General features: G+C 41.1%; 1 protein-coding gene across 1 annotated transcript in view; it reads right to left on the minus strand.

Annotated features, from left to right (window-relative positions):
• Nucleotides 1-439: 439 nt before the first annotated feature.
• LOC119883245 (F-box/WD repeat-containing protein 4-like) overlaps nucleotides 440-17,416 on the minus strand; it is a 24,236-nt gene continuing 7,259 nt past the window's right edge. Inside the window, exons 2-4 of the mRNA XM_038693810.1 lie at nucleotides 4,444-4,689; nucleotides 823-964; nucleotides 440-660 (exon numbers count right to left, since the gene is read on the minus strand). Of these exons, the coding sequence (XP_038549738.1) occupies nucleotides 526-660; nucleotides 823-964; nucleotides 4,444-4,689 (523 nt within the window). The 3' untranslated portion in view covers nucleotides 440-525. The remainder of the gene's footprint in view (nucleotides 661-822; nucleotides 965-4,443; nucleotides 4,690-17,416) is intronic.

Consider the following 17,416-nt stretch of genomic DNA (forward strand, 5'->3'; position numbering starts at 1 on the left):
TCAGTGCATGTACATTAAATGCACTCACTGTCATGGCTTACTGGGGCCATCATTAATGCTAATTAGTAACACCTGACCTTTTTATACTATGACAAATCCAAATGTCTGCTGGATATAAAAATGCCTTGTATTTTCACTTGAACCCTTTGAATCTTTGAATCAGTGTAATTGTGTATAAAAACTATTGTGCTTACTTTACTACCCTAGAACACTTATTTATGAGCCACTGATTAAATAATCCTGATGACATCAGCTTGGGCTTTGAGACTAGAAAGATGCTATCCAGTTGGATTATGGGAAATGTAGGATCCAGTGTTTTTGGAGCATAAATCACACAAGGGTCATAAATCACTCTGAGTCCCTTGTGTGATTTATGAGATCTTTCCACACAGAGCTTAACTCATGGTAAATAAGTTGCTGGATCAGAATAAACAGTCCCTTTAAAAAGGTGAAGACATTTATTGTGAAAATAGACAGCTTTATTGAACAGATCAGTTTGTGTGTGTGTGTGCGTGTCTGTGTGTATCATCTGATGTAGATGGGGTTCTGTCTGAAGTCCAGTGAGTGCAGGGCGGTGGCCAGGGCTGCATACAGGTGAGAGCTAGTGAACCTCAGACAGTAAACCGGGCTGCTCACTTGGTCTGAGCTCAGCTGAAAGAACTGCACGACAAACAAAACATGACATCACATTACAACAGCAAGTTTAGTGTTTAATATCTGGAATTCAGCTCTTAACATTTTGTTTTAAACTTGCCTTTAAAGCATGTGATGCAGTACACACTGTAGATACCGCAGATTTTATTGAGGATATACTGTACTCACCTGCAGGCATTCAGTCTGTCGTTTGTCCCACAGTCGTACGACACCGTAGTACGAGGAGCCGCTGGCTATCATGTGATTCCCGTCTGTCTGGATGCAGTACAGAGCGCTGTCATGAGGCTCCTCCCACTCCATCACACACTTCCTGTTGGGAAGGAGTTTACGTACATGCATTGAGATGAACAGGACCTTTTTCGTGTTTTGATTTAGTAGCACCACATAATGCCTGATTCTTGAATGTTTTTAACTTGAAAATGCAGTGAAGTGATATGTAGGCAAGTCAAAGTCAAAGGCGAGTGGACTTCTTGAACACGCTTGCTCCTTGGAAGAATCTCAAACGCACAGGAGAGACAGTTCTGTGTGCGGGTTTGCCGTTTATCATTCTTATCTTTGTATCCAGAGTCTTTTATGCATTTTTCCAGGTATGTTGCCACTCTTTTATATGTAGCAGCTCTTCTCAAAAGTACAACCCAGTTTCCGTCCCAACTAACCTGACTAAACTATACTTCTTAATTTGTGTACTTCTTAAATTGTGTTATTTGCGTAGAGACCATCATTTTTAAAACAGAAAAATGTTAGTTTTGTGCTCCTGGACATTGGATTTCAAATGAATCAGTGACTTTGATGTTATAGTGTAGACTATCCGCTTTACTTCCACAAAAGATATACAATGGAGGAGCTGTGGCACTTTAGCGGGTCTTTTTTGACATGGACAGTAGATACACACAGGAATCAGGGAAAGAGGGAGAAGGGGATGACTTGCAGCAAAAGGTACACCAAGTATCTTTGTTGCGAGTCATCCCCTTCTCCCTCTTTCCCTCCAAACAGGGCTTGTGATTACAACATTAGTGTGCACCTTAATCATATGCCATATACAAACTTAAATAAAGTCATAATGTTTAATTTTTGAAATCCTTTGTAGTCAGTGACCGTCTGAAGTCTCATCACAGGGCCAGCATATAGACAAAGGTCTGAGACAGTTACTTGCGTCTAGTTTTGTTTCCAGAGGAATTTGGTGAATGAACTGATCCATTTAAGCCCAAGTAAATATTCATTCATTACACTTTTGTTGGAGGAGCTTGTGCTAATACTGTAATTAACTGGAATGAATTAAGTGAAGGTGTAACAACTGAACACCGTCTCAATTTTCCCCATAATGAGTAACAAATGATATATGTTTTTACAATGATGTATGTAATTTACAGTTACAGAGCAGTACCTTTTCAGAAAATAATAAGAAAATATTGGATCCATGAAAAAAGTGATACCAGCTGATTCAATTTCCAAACATACTTTTAAAGTGTCATGAGTAGGGATGAATTTTGTTAGGATTATATCAATACTACTAGATTAAAATACTGAGTTAAGTTTAGAAAAACTCAGTCACTATCAGTCCCTCCTTTTGCCTTTCTGTCCTCCTCCCTCTGCTGATGTGACTCCTGTGGAACCAGGTTCCAGTTTGGGTTCTGGAGGTAGACGCCGTCTCCACATTTAAGAGTAGGCTTAAGACTTTCCTCTTTGATAAAGCTTATAGTTAGGGCTGGCTCAGGTGAGTCCTGAACCATCCCTTAGTTATGCTGCTATAGGCCTAGACTGCCGGGACTTCCCATGATGCACTGAGCTCCTCTCTCCTCCTCTTCCTCTCCATCCGTATGCATTCTTGCACTCCTTCCTTGTCCCTCTCCTCTCTCCTTCTATCTCTTTCTGCAGTTGTTTCTGGCTCCAGAGCAGTGGGGTCTGGATCTGTGGTTGCAGGCTTCCTGTTGCCCTCAAGTTCCTGCTCAACACCCGCAGCTACAATTAATATTATTAGTATTCTTCTTCTTCTTGTTATTATTATTATTACTGCTATAATATTAATATCAATATTATAAGCTTATTTGTAACAATTCACTATTAGCCAAACTAGCATGTTGTAAACCGAGCAGATTAAAATTTTGTTCATGCTTGCAAACAGGTGTAATGATAAAGTATTGGCTTTTTACTCGAGAAGGTTTTATTGCACGTCCCCAACTTGAGTAATATTGGAGCTATCTAGACTTCACCTGGTTACTGAGAAAGTAAGAGACACAGAAATCACTAAAAAAAAGTTAAAACAATCTGAACTGCAACAACACAGGCGAGTTTCTATCTCTGTGTGTGTGTTGTGGAGGACAACGCTGAAACTCCATCTCTTGTTTACAGGAAAACCCTATACTGTCGTTAACAAGGAGGTCAATGTGTGTGTGTGTGCGCGCGTGTGTGAGAGTTTGTGTTTGTGTGTGTGCAGCAGCTGAGTGAGCAGCAAAGCAGGGTGGTGGTGGCTGTGGTTAAGAGAGGGGAAGTATTTTGGGGATAAGTATTTTCTGCCAATAGACATCGATCCTCCATTAGTGCAGCCTCATCAATAAGTGATGGAGAGACACCAGGGGCAGACAATGGGGCAGCAGAAACGTCTGGAGGCTCTCTCTCTCTCTCTCTCTCTTCTCATGCACACACACCCACGCTCACACACACTGTGAAGTTTTGATTTAAATTACAGTACTAGAATAATAATAGCGTATAAACATAAACTGAATGGGAAGACAATCTAAGAAGCAGGGTTAGGTGGGTGATTATTGTCCTGATATTTATAAGGATTTCTTTTAATATATCACAATATATAATATAATAAACTGTGTTCCACTGGCCAGTCTTACTAAGCATTACTTTTGGTTTTGGAACAACTCACTCATCCATATCTGGATACTACTGAACCTCATTCCAATGTATAAAATCATTGAAGTTATTTCTTTCCTTCATTGAGCAGTATTCCACTTGTTAAAAGTTGTGATGTGTGAAAACAAACATTTCTCTTTGGTGGTGAGCTGAAACTTCCAGACAACCAGAATCTCTAGGATGACCCTGGGAGCCTTTTGTGGCCGGTTAGGTTTGACCATATGAATTATTGATATCTAAAGAGGGACCCCCCTCTGCCAACCTTCACCCCAACCCAACCCCTTTCAAAGTCCCCAGAGCGATCTGCCAATCAGATCTGATTTGTCTTACTTGACTGATCCCCCCGAAATACAGCCTGAAGCCCCTCTAACCCCTGCTGTCCAAAATGAATGCTGCCCTCCCCAACCGTGTTAGGGACCCTGCCGACATACACTGAAGTGAGGGCTGCTGCATTAATATGGTCGCAGCAGTGTGCTGCTGGTTAGCTCCCTGTGCTCACACTGCTGGAAATAAAAGGCTTGGAATGATTTTTACACCATGGTCTGCATGTTATTGTTGAAGCTTTTCCAACCTGACAAGAAGACCCAAGGTAGGGAACTAAGGAGTTTTTTTTATGAAAATTGCCAAATTTAAACATAGCAGATATTTTAATGAAGTAAGAAATACTGAGGACAGTGTCCTCAATCTTATCTTTGGTCTCAAGCATGTTGTGGTAAAGGTCTGAAGCGTAGTGCAGGAGGTGCACTGCAGGTGTCACCAACTAAACAGATCCTACATTCACTGACATACACTGCAGCTGAAAATATTTTAGGAACATTGGTTAAAATGCTTAATGTAAAGTGTATTTATGGCAACAAGATAAAATTCTAAGGAGCACTGACTATTGCACTAACTGTTCAAGTTGAACCCGACAAAAGAGAGATGTACCGTGGGCTGAGTCGGAGGTCCCACAGGCGTATGAAAGTATCATAGCCGCAGGTGAAGAGCTGGAATGGAGACTCAAACACCATGTCCAACACACCAGCCCCGCGACGAAACTGTGAGCCCAGACTGCTCACACACTCCGACCTGGTGGGGAGAGAAGGATGGAGGAGGATGAAAAGACATAAGAAGTGAACATGTGAGATTTGTGAAATAAGATCATTCACGTGACCAGTGAGATTATAGGAATAACTGTGACAAAATTACTTTCATTTTACTCATCATCAATGGAGAGTGAAACCAACGAATTAAATAAATAAGTGATAAAAATATACTGTATATCAATCTGCAGTTTGTGTTGTGTGTTTTTCTCCCCAATGTGAGACTTTGCGGATTGGCTCTTTTATCACAGTGAAGGAAAGCACATGATCCCAGCGACTGCACATCTATCCATCACCATTTTCAGCATCTTATCTGGGAACCGGGTCGTGGTGGCAGCAGGACTAGTAAATTGAGAGCTTTGCCTTCAGGCTCAGCTCCCTCTTCACCACAACGGTCAGATACTCAATTAGTGCTGATGCCGCACCAGTCTACCTGTCAAAGGGACACTCATTTGTGAACAAGACCTGAGATACTTGTACTCCCACAGTTGGAGCAGTGACTCAGGCTACTTCCACACTAATATGTTTTCATTTTAAAGTGGCGTTTTAAAACTGAGAGGTGCCAACGGCGTATTGGATACGACACATGCCTTTGGTGTGAGAGACCTCGGTTCGATTTTCACTGTGACACATCCTCCAATGTGTCCCTGAGCAAGACACTTAACCCCTAGTTGCTCCAGAGGCCTGCGACCTCTGACCTATCTAGCAATTGCACGTCGCTTTGGATAAAAGCGTCAGCTAAATGAACATATGTAAAACTGTGTGTTTTAGCACCACTTTAGAAATGACCTCACAAGACCATTCATGTACACTGGGCATGCAGATCATCTACTTTGCGCTTGGTAAATGGTCTGTACTTGTTAAGCATCTTTTTAGTCTTTCCAACTACTCAAAGTGCATTCATAAACATTCATACACAGATGGCGGAGGCTAAGGAGGGTTAGGGTATTTTTTCTGGAAAAGGGTCATGTGACATGGGCGCTACAAATCAGGAAAGGACACGTCGTGACTGATAAGACCCATTCAGGAGGCAAACATTGGTGTCTGCGTCATCATTTATGAAAGTCTCTGTTTCCGCCCGTCAAGACTAAAACTCAGTCCCCGGAGTCTTCAGACGGAAAGGGGATGAGCAGCATTTTCAAAAATCTGTTTCAGTGGTTCAAAAACACTAGAGTAGTGTGGAGTAGGTGTAAACATAGCAAAGTTTTTAAATATATTAGTATCATATAGCCTTACTTGCAACCCAGAGAAAGCAATTTGCCATTTTCCAGCAGATAACCATGGCCTCAGACTTGGAAGTGTTGACTCTCAGTATGGCAACATTGTTGTTTCACATTCATGCCAATAAAGCTAGACTGAATTGACTCTGATCCTATAAAACATAACTAAGGTTTCCACCATGGGACTCCTGTTAACCCCTTGTGTCGAGTATAAACTCAGCTTATACTATCGTTTGTGCACCTTTTAACAACCTGAATCCACAATTTATTTTTCACATTATTAAAAGTGAATTAATCACCCACTACTAATTAGAACAAATATTTACATAGAACTGGGCAATATGGATACAATCCTCTATCACGGTGCTATTTTATATCCTTATATCGATATATTGTGATATAGTAAATTGTCTGGAAAATCCAATGAGAAACTGTTTATTTATAAAATGGAATGGAATATCTGCTTTTGTCTAATCCAGTGAATTAAACAATTGACAAGAAACTTTATCACCTTGATGCAAATGTATATAGTGTATATATATATATATATATATATACTCATGGTGGGTTTACAAACTCCATTGTCAAATTGGCCACATTTCTAAATTTGTCATAAGTACATGCTTCTTCTTGTTCAGACACACAGATGTGAAAGCCTGCACAAAAGCCTGGACACATTTGATACAAAATATAAATGCTATCATATAGTGAGTGTTGTGAGTCACGGAGCCTGGATTATGGAACACTGGACTGGGGACATACACATAAATTATGTGCATGTACAAGTGATAAATAAAGTTTGTGTGTCTGGGTTGATGTGGTGTGACCTGTGTGTGTGTGTGTGTGTGTGTGTGTGTATGCGCGCGAGTCAGCTCCTGCAGCAGCATGCTCCTGTGATCACAGCTCTGTCCCGCTTGTGCCTCGCCTCTTGATTATTGGAGAATAACTTGCACTCAGCAGGGCGGATTATTGCAGAATAACTGTCTCTTTGTTGCCATTTAATACCCTCCATGACCGTGACTGTGTGCGACTCTTGCACGTTTGATACCTGCCCCGTAGCAACCATTTAAAGGAGGCCGCTGGCCTTGGTGACCAAGCAGCCCTGTGCTTCGACTCGTGCCCCCCTCCCTCGCCCTAGAGCTCAATCCGCAAGCTCGGGCTGGTAATCCCCCAGCCTTACCCCAGGGGTCCTTCTTATTGGACCAGGGCTTTCCCCACAGGGCGCCTTATTGGGTGAGAGCTTTCTCATTGCCAGGGTCTCATGACTAAGCCCGGGCCAATGGGGAGTCTGTGATGAGGCTGAGTTTGTGTCTGTGTGGGGTAGTGACCCCTCATTTTCCCCTTACCACTAAAACCAAGGAGCTTAGCACATGCCACACAAAAAGAAACTCATTCAAGCCAAATGGATACGAGCCAGTTCATTCATAACTAAATAATGATGTCTCCATCACAGCACCACCACTCTAATTAAACAGAGATGATCAATTCATAACGCTACCCTCTAGAATCCTTCAAACAGGATGATACAATCTTAGGCTGCTCTGAAGAAACGGTCAAAAACATTTACAAACACCAAAATGTGAGAGGAAAGTAAAAGCTAGGTTTCCATAAACCTACCTGACATCTGTGCACGGATCTTAAAGCCAGTAATAGCACCATGTGATGAGCTGGTGCATAGTGCAAAACAGCAGGGATCCTCAAATTGTTAGGTCACTGGTTTTTATGGGCCGCGCATGATTACAGGATGGAGGCATAAGCATATAATCTGTCAGAATGACTGTATCTGTTAGTGAGCAGCGGTGCAATGTTCTGATCTGACCATCCTGTCTATTGCTTGTCATAATGTTGAATACCTTAGTCTGGCCCCGAGCGTGCCTGACAGGAAAGTGTCACATGGAGGGCTCTAAAACATTGCTGACTGGCTGAGTCATAACCATCGTGCACAGTCTGTCCTAGAAGAAGGAAAACACGCCATTATAGGCTGCAAGTTGTAAAAATCACAGGGTGGCCGGCGTGAGATACTGTTAAAGCAGTCAGCCCTAAATTAGTGGAAATGTAGTACGGTCACACTGCATGTGGATTACGTTAAAAGTAGGCGTGCAGTCGTTATGTACCTAAACTTCGGGGTCATGGGTCAATATGATCAAATCAATACATTTTCAGTATGGAGAAAACACACAAACAAAAAAGCAGATGACATTTCTGTCATTTATTTTGAAAAACGCATACATTAAATGGTGTCTCCTTAGTCCTAATTCTTACAGTAGATATTATTGTGCTAAAACATCAGCATATGGTCAATAAACTAACCCACCGCCCACCACACTGACGTCAATACGTCAGTAATCCTCCACTGGTATTAAAAGATTGCAGATTTGTCATTTTCTTAAATATGAAGTGAATTAAAGCTGTCAATCAAGACAGGTGTAGCCTGTTTGTCAGGAAATCAAATAGAGCGTTAGAGCCTGCCGTGCAGTTTAAGCTTTTTATATTCCGTTTACATTTAGTCCAACTCTACTTGCATTGTTTTACATGTGAAATGATTACTATTGCAATCATTAAGCAGACCCTTTTGTCCAGAGTGACGTTCAACAAGTGTATCTGACCTCCAAAGGAACACTCACAAATTGTTAGTGAATCCCTTCTGTGTTTCCAGATCTCAATTACTGAAGTGAGTGTTAGTCATGGAACATAAATCACAATAAACACTAGGCGCACACAACATCAATCATAGGTCACACGCCTAACCGATCTAAGAAAGTGAAAACAAATTTAGAGACAAGCACAATAGACTGGAAAGTAAATATGCAACCTATTTAATTTTGATGAACTTACAATGTACACAGAAACGCCTGAAAACTACAAGAAATAGGAACCAGGTTTAAACCCTAAACCTTATGAGAATGATCCGTTAAGCCTGATGTAAAAATTTCCATTAAAAATGGGAAAGATTCGAATGGAAATCATCGTTTTTTGGAGAGAAATGACTTTACTGCTTGAGAACGAAGCGGTTTGAGCTGCAGTGTGGCAGCGACTTTGTGAGATGGTTAGACTGGTGGCCCCAGGGGGCACAGACTTAGTGATTGTTATGAAGAGGCTACTGGCTGTGTGACATACAGAGTGTAAGTCCTGATTTCAGCCTGTCTGGTCTCACTGCAGGAGTGAGGTTGGCTTTAGGGGCCACACACACACACACACACACACACACACAAACACACACACACACACGTTGTGAAAGGAGTCATTAATGAATTGACAATGTTGGAAAAAAAAACAGAAGAAGCTGAGGGCATTATCCTTCAGTGTGGGGACAGCTAAAGAAAAGCAGTGTGTGTGTGTTTTGTGACAGAACTTGTAAAGTTAGGCCTGAGGAGGCACTGGGAAACAGGCTCTCTCATCAAAAGCCATCAGACAGGTAGAGAAAAGAAGCCCTGCTGAGGTTTTTACTTAGTAAAACAAACAGAGGGGAGCCAAGCAACCTGCTGCATGTCCACCCAAGTTCCCCTGCACCTCTGAGCTCACTGCAGCAGGAATGTGAGCTTTCCTGGCAGAGACAGTGGAGAGGAGAGGCACGGCTGTTGGGACCCATCAACAATGACCACTTTCAAAATGTCACATACATGTGTGCGCTGCAAAGACAATACTGATGCAATTTGTATAACAGTGTGTCCACCTCGCCGTGCACATTTCACCTCCCTCTTTCAGTTTCAGGAATGTCAGGAATCCTAGCCTGGCCATTTGATTGTAAAAAAAGGAGGGCTCCCTTTCTGAAGGAACAGAGGGGAATCTTGGAAGGTCCGTTTTCTTTGATGCTTTTTTCACCCCTCTGTGTTTAGCCATGAGCGAAGACAGTGTGAAAAGTTGGGGTGCTGCTCCAATGGCGCCACTTGTGTGGGATCCCCCTCTATATGGCTGATCATAAGACCTCTTTGTGCCGATGGGATGAAAAAAAGACTCAGAATTAATTGCAACGGAGAGAAAAAGAAAAACGGTAAGTGAAATTAAAATCGAAGCCACAAGAGATCAATGAGTCTGCACTTTATGACCCCCTGTCCCTTTTAAATGTGACAATTTTCAACCTGCACTTAGCCTATTAGTGCCAACATGAAGAAAATGATGGTTTAAGTGTATAATTACTAGGACTGAACAATTGTTCTGACCAGCACTGTCATTTAAATATGATTATTATCTCCTCATAGCCGGTGAAGTCCATAGTTGTTGTTTCAACTTTCAGTTAACTTATTACAGCTTGTTAAGACATCATAGTTAAAACTGTCTTTGGATTTAAAAATTGTTCGCTGTCAAATTGCAATGTGAATGTAAATGACGAGCCCTGATGTCACCTTGTAAAAAAGCATGTCAAAAATAATATTTATTCTTTGATCTGATCTTATTAACATGAAGAATTTTGACAAACAAGATTCTGTCTGTTCTTCAGCCTGTAAACACTTCTGCCACTATTTTCCACAGAGACAGGAAATGACTGCTGGAATCCTTCCTGGAAGCTTGCGGTCTCTTTTCTGTGATCTGGCGGTGGCAGCAGCTGTTTTTCTGGCCGTTGTTCGGTGGTGCAGGTGTAACAGTGTCTTCTTTATGTTTTGGCTCAGGTGGATCGAATGAATCAAAGGGACACGCAGTTGTGCTAATGTACAGGGTTGGAGGCTCATGCTGGTGGGTGTGTAGGGGCTGACGGTGGTGTGTCAGTTATCTGCAGTGTTTGAAGGTATTACAGGAACTCAGTGTGAGACAGTGTGTTTACAAGTGCGTGCATGTTGTTATTCCTCACAACTGAGACATTAACACATTCATTTCAAGTGAAAGAAGATTAGCAAATCAATAAACCTATTCAAATATTTGTAGAACAAATTCTTAACCATAAAATATATTTCAGAACATTTTGTCAGGCATGTCTTCAATGTCTCCCTGCTCCAGCACAGATGATTTTAAAAGATCAGTTTGTTATAAAGCAGCTTCAGGAACTCATAATGAGTTGATCATGTGAGCTGTGTTGGAGCAGGCAGAGATCTGGACACACAGGACAGGGGGTGCAGGAGAGGTTTGGGACACGCTAGAAAGTATAGCTACATTTGGCATATTAAGGTTAAGTTGCACATTCTAGCCTATATGATAAGAAGGATTGAAGCATTAGAACCACTCATGAAATAAATATTGCAAGAAGCTGACTGTTCCATGGGGAAATGATGCAACAGAAATGCTACTTTGTAATATCTGTAAATCATCTGCTAAATATGCATCAGTATGATGGGAGAGAAGCAGGCCTGGACACAACAACACAATAAAACCTGCAGACACAGCCTACACGAGATGTACTCATTTGTAATTACCTTTTTATTTCTCTACCAAAACAACTTTACTATCAGATAGGGCTGTAACTAACGGTTACTTTCATCATTGACTGATCTGCCAATTATTTTCTCCAATAGCTGATTAGTTGATTGGTCCATAAAATGTCATAAAATGTTGAAAAATGTCAATCAGTGTTTTCCAAAGTCCAAGATGACGTCCTCAAACATCTTGTTTTGTCCACAATCCAAAGATATTCAGTTTACTGTAATTGAGGAGGAACTATACCAATCACTTAGGGGTGTTCTCACTTTTGTTGCCAGCGGTTTAGACATTAACGGCTGTGTGATGTGTTATTTTGAGGGGACAGCAAATTTACACTTTTATACAAGCTGTGCACTCACTGCTTTACATTGTAGCAAAGTGTCATTTCTTCAGTGTTGTCACATGAAAAGATAGAATCAGATATTTACAAATATGTGAGTGATGTACCCACTTTTGTGAGATACTGTACAGTTTCTGTTAAAAATTGTCTCAAAGTGATGAATGAATTATTTAAATAGTTGATTCATTTAATCGCCAACAACTAATTGATTAATCAACTATTTGTGGCAGCTCTACTCAGATCAGACTTGCGCATCAGCCATAACAACCTTAAGCCACGCGTACACCAAGCAGTCCAGTTCAGTTTGTTACACATGATTTGGAGTTTCTTTTGGCGACACTGTGATCCGTTCATTGGTCAACAGAATCGTCGCTTCTTGCACCACAAAGACTCAATGCACAAACCCCTAACCCTTTTTAAACATGCCATTGAGTGTGACGGAGACTCCTTTCTTTTTTTACTGTGTCGCTTTAGATATGAAATCATATTACTTAAATGGTTGATGTGACTATTACCATCCAGTAACAACCCCACCTACATTTAATAATAGTATTGTCTTGGTGTGTTTGGTGGAAATGTGGCTTTAAAAACCATTTCCATACTAATTTTGACTCAGTGATCAGTTATAGCAGCACCATTTCTTTGTTAAAGGAGACCTATTATACTGCTTTTCCAGACCTATATTGTAGTTCTGTGACTGCTCATTGGCAGCTTTGCATGATCAAAAAGAAATATTTTTTTCTTATACTGATTCTTCATGTAGGCCTTCATTTCATTCTCTGTCTGAACAAGCTGTAGATGCTCCTGTCTCTTTAAGCCCCCCCTCAAAGCCCACTGTCTTCTGATTGGCCAAGACCCGTAGCATGTTACCAGGCTGTTGTTGTTGCTGGCGGAAGAGGCAGACTGAGCGTAGCTGTGCTGTTACTGTGGGAGCACATGAGCATATATGGAACACTGGCTCTGTCTGGCTCGGTAATACATAGAACGGAGCCTTGGTAGAAAAAGCAGCTCAAAACAGAGCGTTCAGAACAGGAGGAAATCTGAGGTTTTTGCTCACAGTGATTTCTTATAAATGCTTTAACCTCATTTTTTGAAACTTTGACCATGTTTAACATGAACATCCAACATTGTAACATTGTAGATAAGTCATAAAATGTGGAAAAGCACAATAGGTCTCCTTTAACAGTTTCAATCACAGAATTTGATTTGGCGGGATAGTGATTTGAAACTTTAAACGTCCCATGCTCCTGCTAACAGGTAAAAAGACACACATGTTTATAGTGCTCAGATTTGACAGCAGCGTGAGTGCAGATTAAAGCAGGAAGCTTCAATGTACACGAAAACAGAAAAGATGAACAATGCACCCTGATCACCCTCACCCTGCACCCATCTGACTGTACACCCACACACAGCCTGGTATGCTGCTCTCAGCTGTTTATCAGGTGGAAAATCACAGCGGGGGGATAGTGTGTATGTCTGTGTGAGACACTCTCAAGGTGACTGTATTCAGCCACTTACATAAGGATGATAGCAACAAAGCCAATTCACCTTCAGGCTCTGACCTCAATAAACCTGCCTATCTGCCATTAATATTTAGACGAGCAGCAGCTTTTTAAAGGTAGATGAAGATATGGATAATGGAAATTCCCTTAGTTGGGCCCGGTCAGAAAACTGAGGCGAATGCGAAGTCCCTTAAACCTGCATTCTATTGAAGGGCCAGCAGGGGGCGACTCTTCTGGTTGCAAAAAGAAGTCTGGCTCCATTAGAAATAATGGTATAATGAGGCTACTTCTCAGCTGATTTATTACCTCAGTAAACACTTTCCTAATGAGTTTATGGTCTCAGTCACTAGTTTTATGTTTTCAATCCAACAGGATGTTCATTTAGTAAATTATGGTCCCATTTAGAGGAAAATAGACCAGAAAGCAATGTTTTCCAAAGGTTCTGAGAGCAAGCTGATGCTGTCCAAACTCAAGTCCCAGTTTGAGTATGCTTCAGGGCGGATTATCTGTGATTGACAAACGTTATCATGGCAACCTGTCAATCAGGCTAGAGAGTATCGTACCCTCGGCACTGTGTAAATTTAACCAGCACCGTTGAAAAAGTGTATTAGGAGTTGGCTGTTCACTTTCTCTGGTTAGTACATTTAGTCTAGACTAAAGACTAGATATGGTCACGTCCGGTGCCACTGGTTGCAAAAAATCATAAAACTTGAGGCTTCAAAACAGCAGTCCACAAACCAACGGGTGACGTCACCATGACTACGTCCACTTCTTATATACAGTCTATGGTTGGGCCAAAGACCAGGTAGGATACACTTTTGTCAGGGGGAGTTTGGATTCTGATTTATGTTTCAAAACACACATAAGTAACGCTACTAAGATGTATTCTTTAATTTTAAAAAGTTGTCCTTCCTGACTTCCAATGATGCAGAAAGTCTAATTCATGGCTTAGACTAGATTGCTGTAATGGATTATTGGCAGGCCTTCTAAACCACTGCAGGTTCCAACCGATTCAGGAACTGGAATATGTAACATATGCTGAGGTTGTCTGTCTGTTACAGAAATGTCTTTATGGCATTCATACCTAGGTGTTTCTGTTATCAGTATACCTTGGGACCATCAGCCCACAAATCTCACATGATATTTAGTATCTGGTCCACAGAGGGAGTGCTGTCACTGCTGGAGCACAGCGCTGCGTGCAACAGTAACGATCTGAAGGAAGAGTTCTCACTTCTCTCACAGGCTGCATCACTGATGGATTTTAAAACTTACTCTGCTGTTGAAGCCTGAATTGGTGACCATACAGAGTGTGAGGGACACACTTCTCATAGTGAACCCACTGGTACATGTTCTTATCAAGGTCAGCCATTAAAATGTCTGACAGTGCCCAAGCACAGAATGATTGTTTGACATGTTAAGTTGGAACTCATTTAATTACTATTTGCTCAGATGCTGTATGAAAAGCGGTAAAATAGATTATTTAAAATATTTTATAAAATTGATTTGACTCTTTTAACAATAAGAGATAATAACTGAGTGGCATATTTACTTCTTATTCATCTTAAGAATGCAACGTGCATTTCATCTGACTCTCTCCTACTGTGGTCTGCATGTAAATCTGACAACATTCTCTTAGGCCCCATCCACATACTGCGTTTTCGAATAAAACGGAGACCTTTTGCTACGTTTGCACCTCCCGTCCAGACTACAACAATGAAAACGAAGACCTAAAACAGAGAAGTTTGCACACTGCCGACCCCGTTTTGTGTTTCAAAACTCCGGAGGGCGTTTTAATGAAGACGGGCCAAAACGGAGGACTTTAGAAAGATGATGCAGCTGCTCACAGTCGGCTCTCTGATTGGGTCTTGCAAAGCAGAAACACGATGCTGCTGACCGGGTTTTTAACATCATATTTCTATAAAAATATTCTGTACTGTGCAAATAACATTCATCTGCCTACACTTGTACTGTTCATGTTGCCGTTTACTTTGCAACAACTCCCAGTCTGTTTTCTGCCGCCACACTCCGTGTTACATTCATTAACAGTCCCAGCTCGTTATTGATCCATGCAAAAAAAAAAAAAACTGGTCTGATGCTCAGTCTGTATTTATTTATTCTTTCGCCAAATCTTCTGTAACTTCGAAACAGACGATCTGCTTCATGTTTACACTGGTACGCGCATGCCGAGTGCACTTGAACGGGTCCTAGCTGTGCGTTTTCAGTTGTTTTAATGTTGACGGAGATCAACTCCAAAACGCAGCGGAAACGCTGGTGTGGACGGAGATCGTATTCGTTTTAATTCTCCGTTTGTAAACAAAAACGGAGTAGTGTGGATGGAGCCTTAAAGGTGGGGTACTGTCTGATTCCTCTCTGCATGTTAACTTCATGTAAGCTTCACAGCAACTGTAGTGACAGTTTGCTAACCCACAACTTTGCTAACGTTAGTTACATTACTTGCGGTGTTGTTGTTTGCTCTATATCAGGGTGTTGGTCATGGTGCTGGATGTCACAATTACATACCCCACCTTTAATACTTCTGCCATGTTGGAAATGTTCCATGTCAAGATCAAGACCTAAGCATGGGGAATAGTCTAAAAGATGACATGAGCAAGGACAGGTTTCCCTTTTGTTTATTTAATGCAGTTTTCTCTAAATATGCTCCTAACCTATGAACATTCTACTGAGCGCTGTTAGTCAAATATTTAGGCTAATTTGTTTTAACATGTATACAACCAGGGTTTCTCTTTCAATTGTAATTCTAATCAGATTGTATTGCTTTAATATTCTTGCCTGCTATCTTTAGCTTACCAAGTATTAACTGATCAAGTAATAATAGCATAGGATATTTTTGTGGAAGGTTTTGTGAACATTTGGTTCCACCATAAATACATTCCCATGTCAGCGGAGATAGTTTTTCACGTATAGGAGAAAACAAATCCCTTGGACTTTACAGGACAGATGCATTATCTATGTCTGCTACACCTTGTAACCATATTAATTTTGCTCACCACCTGCGACCTCCAGATAAGTTGCATACCCATCCCTTCCGTCACTCTCCTGTGTGCTTCCTGTCTTCTCCCCTAATCAGATTTCCAGACCATGTGGGAGCAGGAACCAGCTTTTTGTGTTGTGTTGTGTCGGCCTGTTTTAATTGGCCCAGGTAAATCTGGGAATTACAGCAGCCTCGGTAGGGACGTATCAGGTTTAAGCCTCACCTTTCAGAGACAGGAATTTTCAGAGGCCCCTCATTTTGAATTGGTCCCTGCTCAAGACTAGTGTGTCCCATGTTCTTAAACCTATGCTTCACTTGTTCTTTGCATTGATAAAGGGCCACACTGTTCATGCTGCATTCATGCATGGATGCGTGCATGGAAAATTCACATAAACAGAAGCCATGTGAGAATGTTAACCTGGCAAATTAGATATAGACATTTTAGCGGTGGAACAGCTTCAATTAGACACCTTACGCCTGAAATGTAAATATAATATCAGTTAGTTGTTAGTTGTTAGTTATATCCAGAAAAGACTGAAGAGACCACTTCAAACCGCTGTTAGACCATCACTGAGTCTACTACTGTTGTCTGTGCTGCAGCTAGCTGACAATATGTACTACAGTGGGTTTCCAGCTATCCACCGTAACCCACTGTCTCAGACTTCGTCATAAGCTCTCTAGAAACCTTACCAGTAACACTGTGTGGAGTACAAATTACTTTACAAATGATTTAATGAGATCAGTAAAAGTGAAAAAGCTAAATCAGTGAAACAGGCATCTGCTAAAAGTGACATTTAATCATTGTGGACTTTTATCCTCACACAAATCTTTTGTAAATGAAAATGGAACACAAATTCTCTTTTTTGATGATGACTGAGTAAACTGCTAATAATCATGTCAAACGCAGTCATTTTTGGAATCATTTGTTTAAGAACCCACTGTAAGATACACTGCTTAAATCTTCTGCTTCTTGGTTTAGCTGATTAGCTGTGTATGGGTCCAATATCAGTAATAATCTCATAATGTGAAACTGAATGTAATCGGCCTTCGGTTAATGGGAATATGAGTATCTATTCAAGTATTGAGATTCAAGAATTGGAAAAACAGAATAATTCAGGCGAGACCAACAAGCTCTTACTGAATGTCAGCACAACAAAGGAGCTGGTCCTGCATTTTATGAGGAAGCAGCAGAGGAACTACACACCCCTAAAAATCAAAAGGACACTTGTTCCCGGGAGTCCACATCTGTCACACTTCTAAACTTACAGTGACACAACTGTTGCTTATTCTGCTAGTTTCAGGACTGCAGAACTGTTGATACAATAAAACAACATTGCAAAAGAAACACAAACATGACTCTTGAATCTTGTTCTCACCTGCTTACATTAGACATGATTGTGATTAAATGTATAATT

The sequence above is a fragment of the Micropterus salmoides genome, unplaced genomic scaffold, assembly GCF_014851395.1.
Source record: "Micropterus salmoides isolate LMB-PRFRI ecotype aquatic unplaced genomic scaffold, ASM1485139v1 Ms_hic_scaffold_3, whole genome shotgun sequence".
In the NCBI taxonomy this organism is placed as follows: domain Eukaryota; kingdom Metazoa; phylum Chordata; class Actinopteri; order Centrarchiformes; family Centrarchidae; genus Micropterus; species Micropterus salmoides.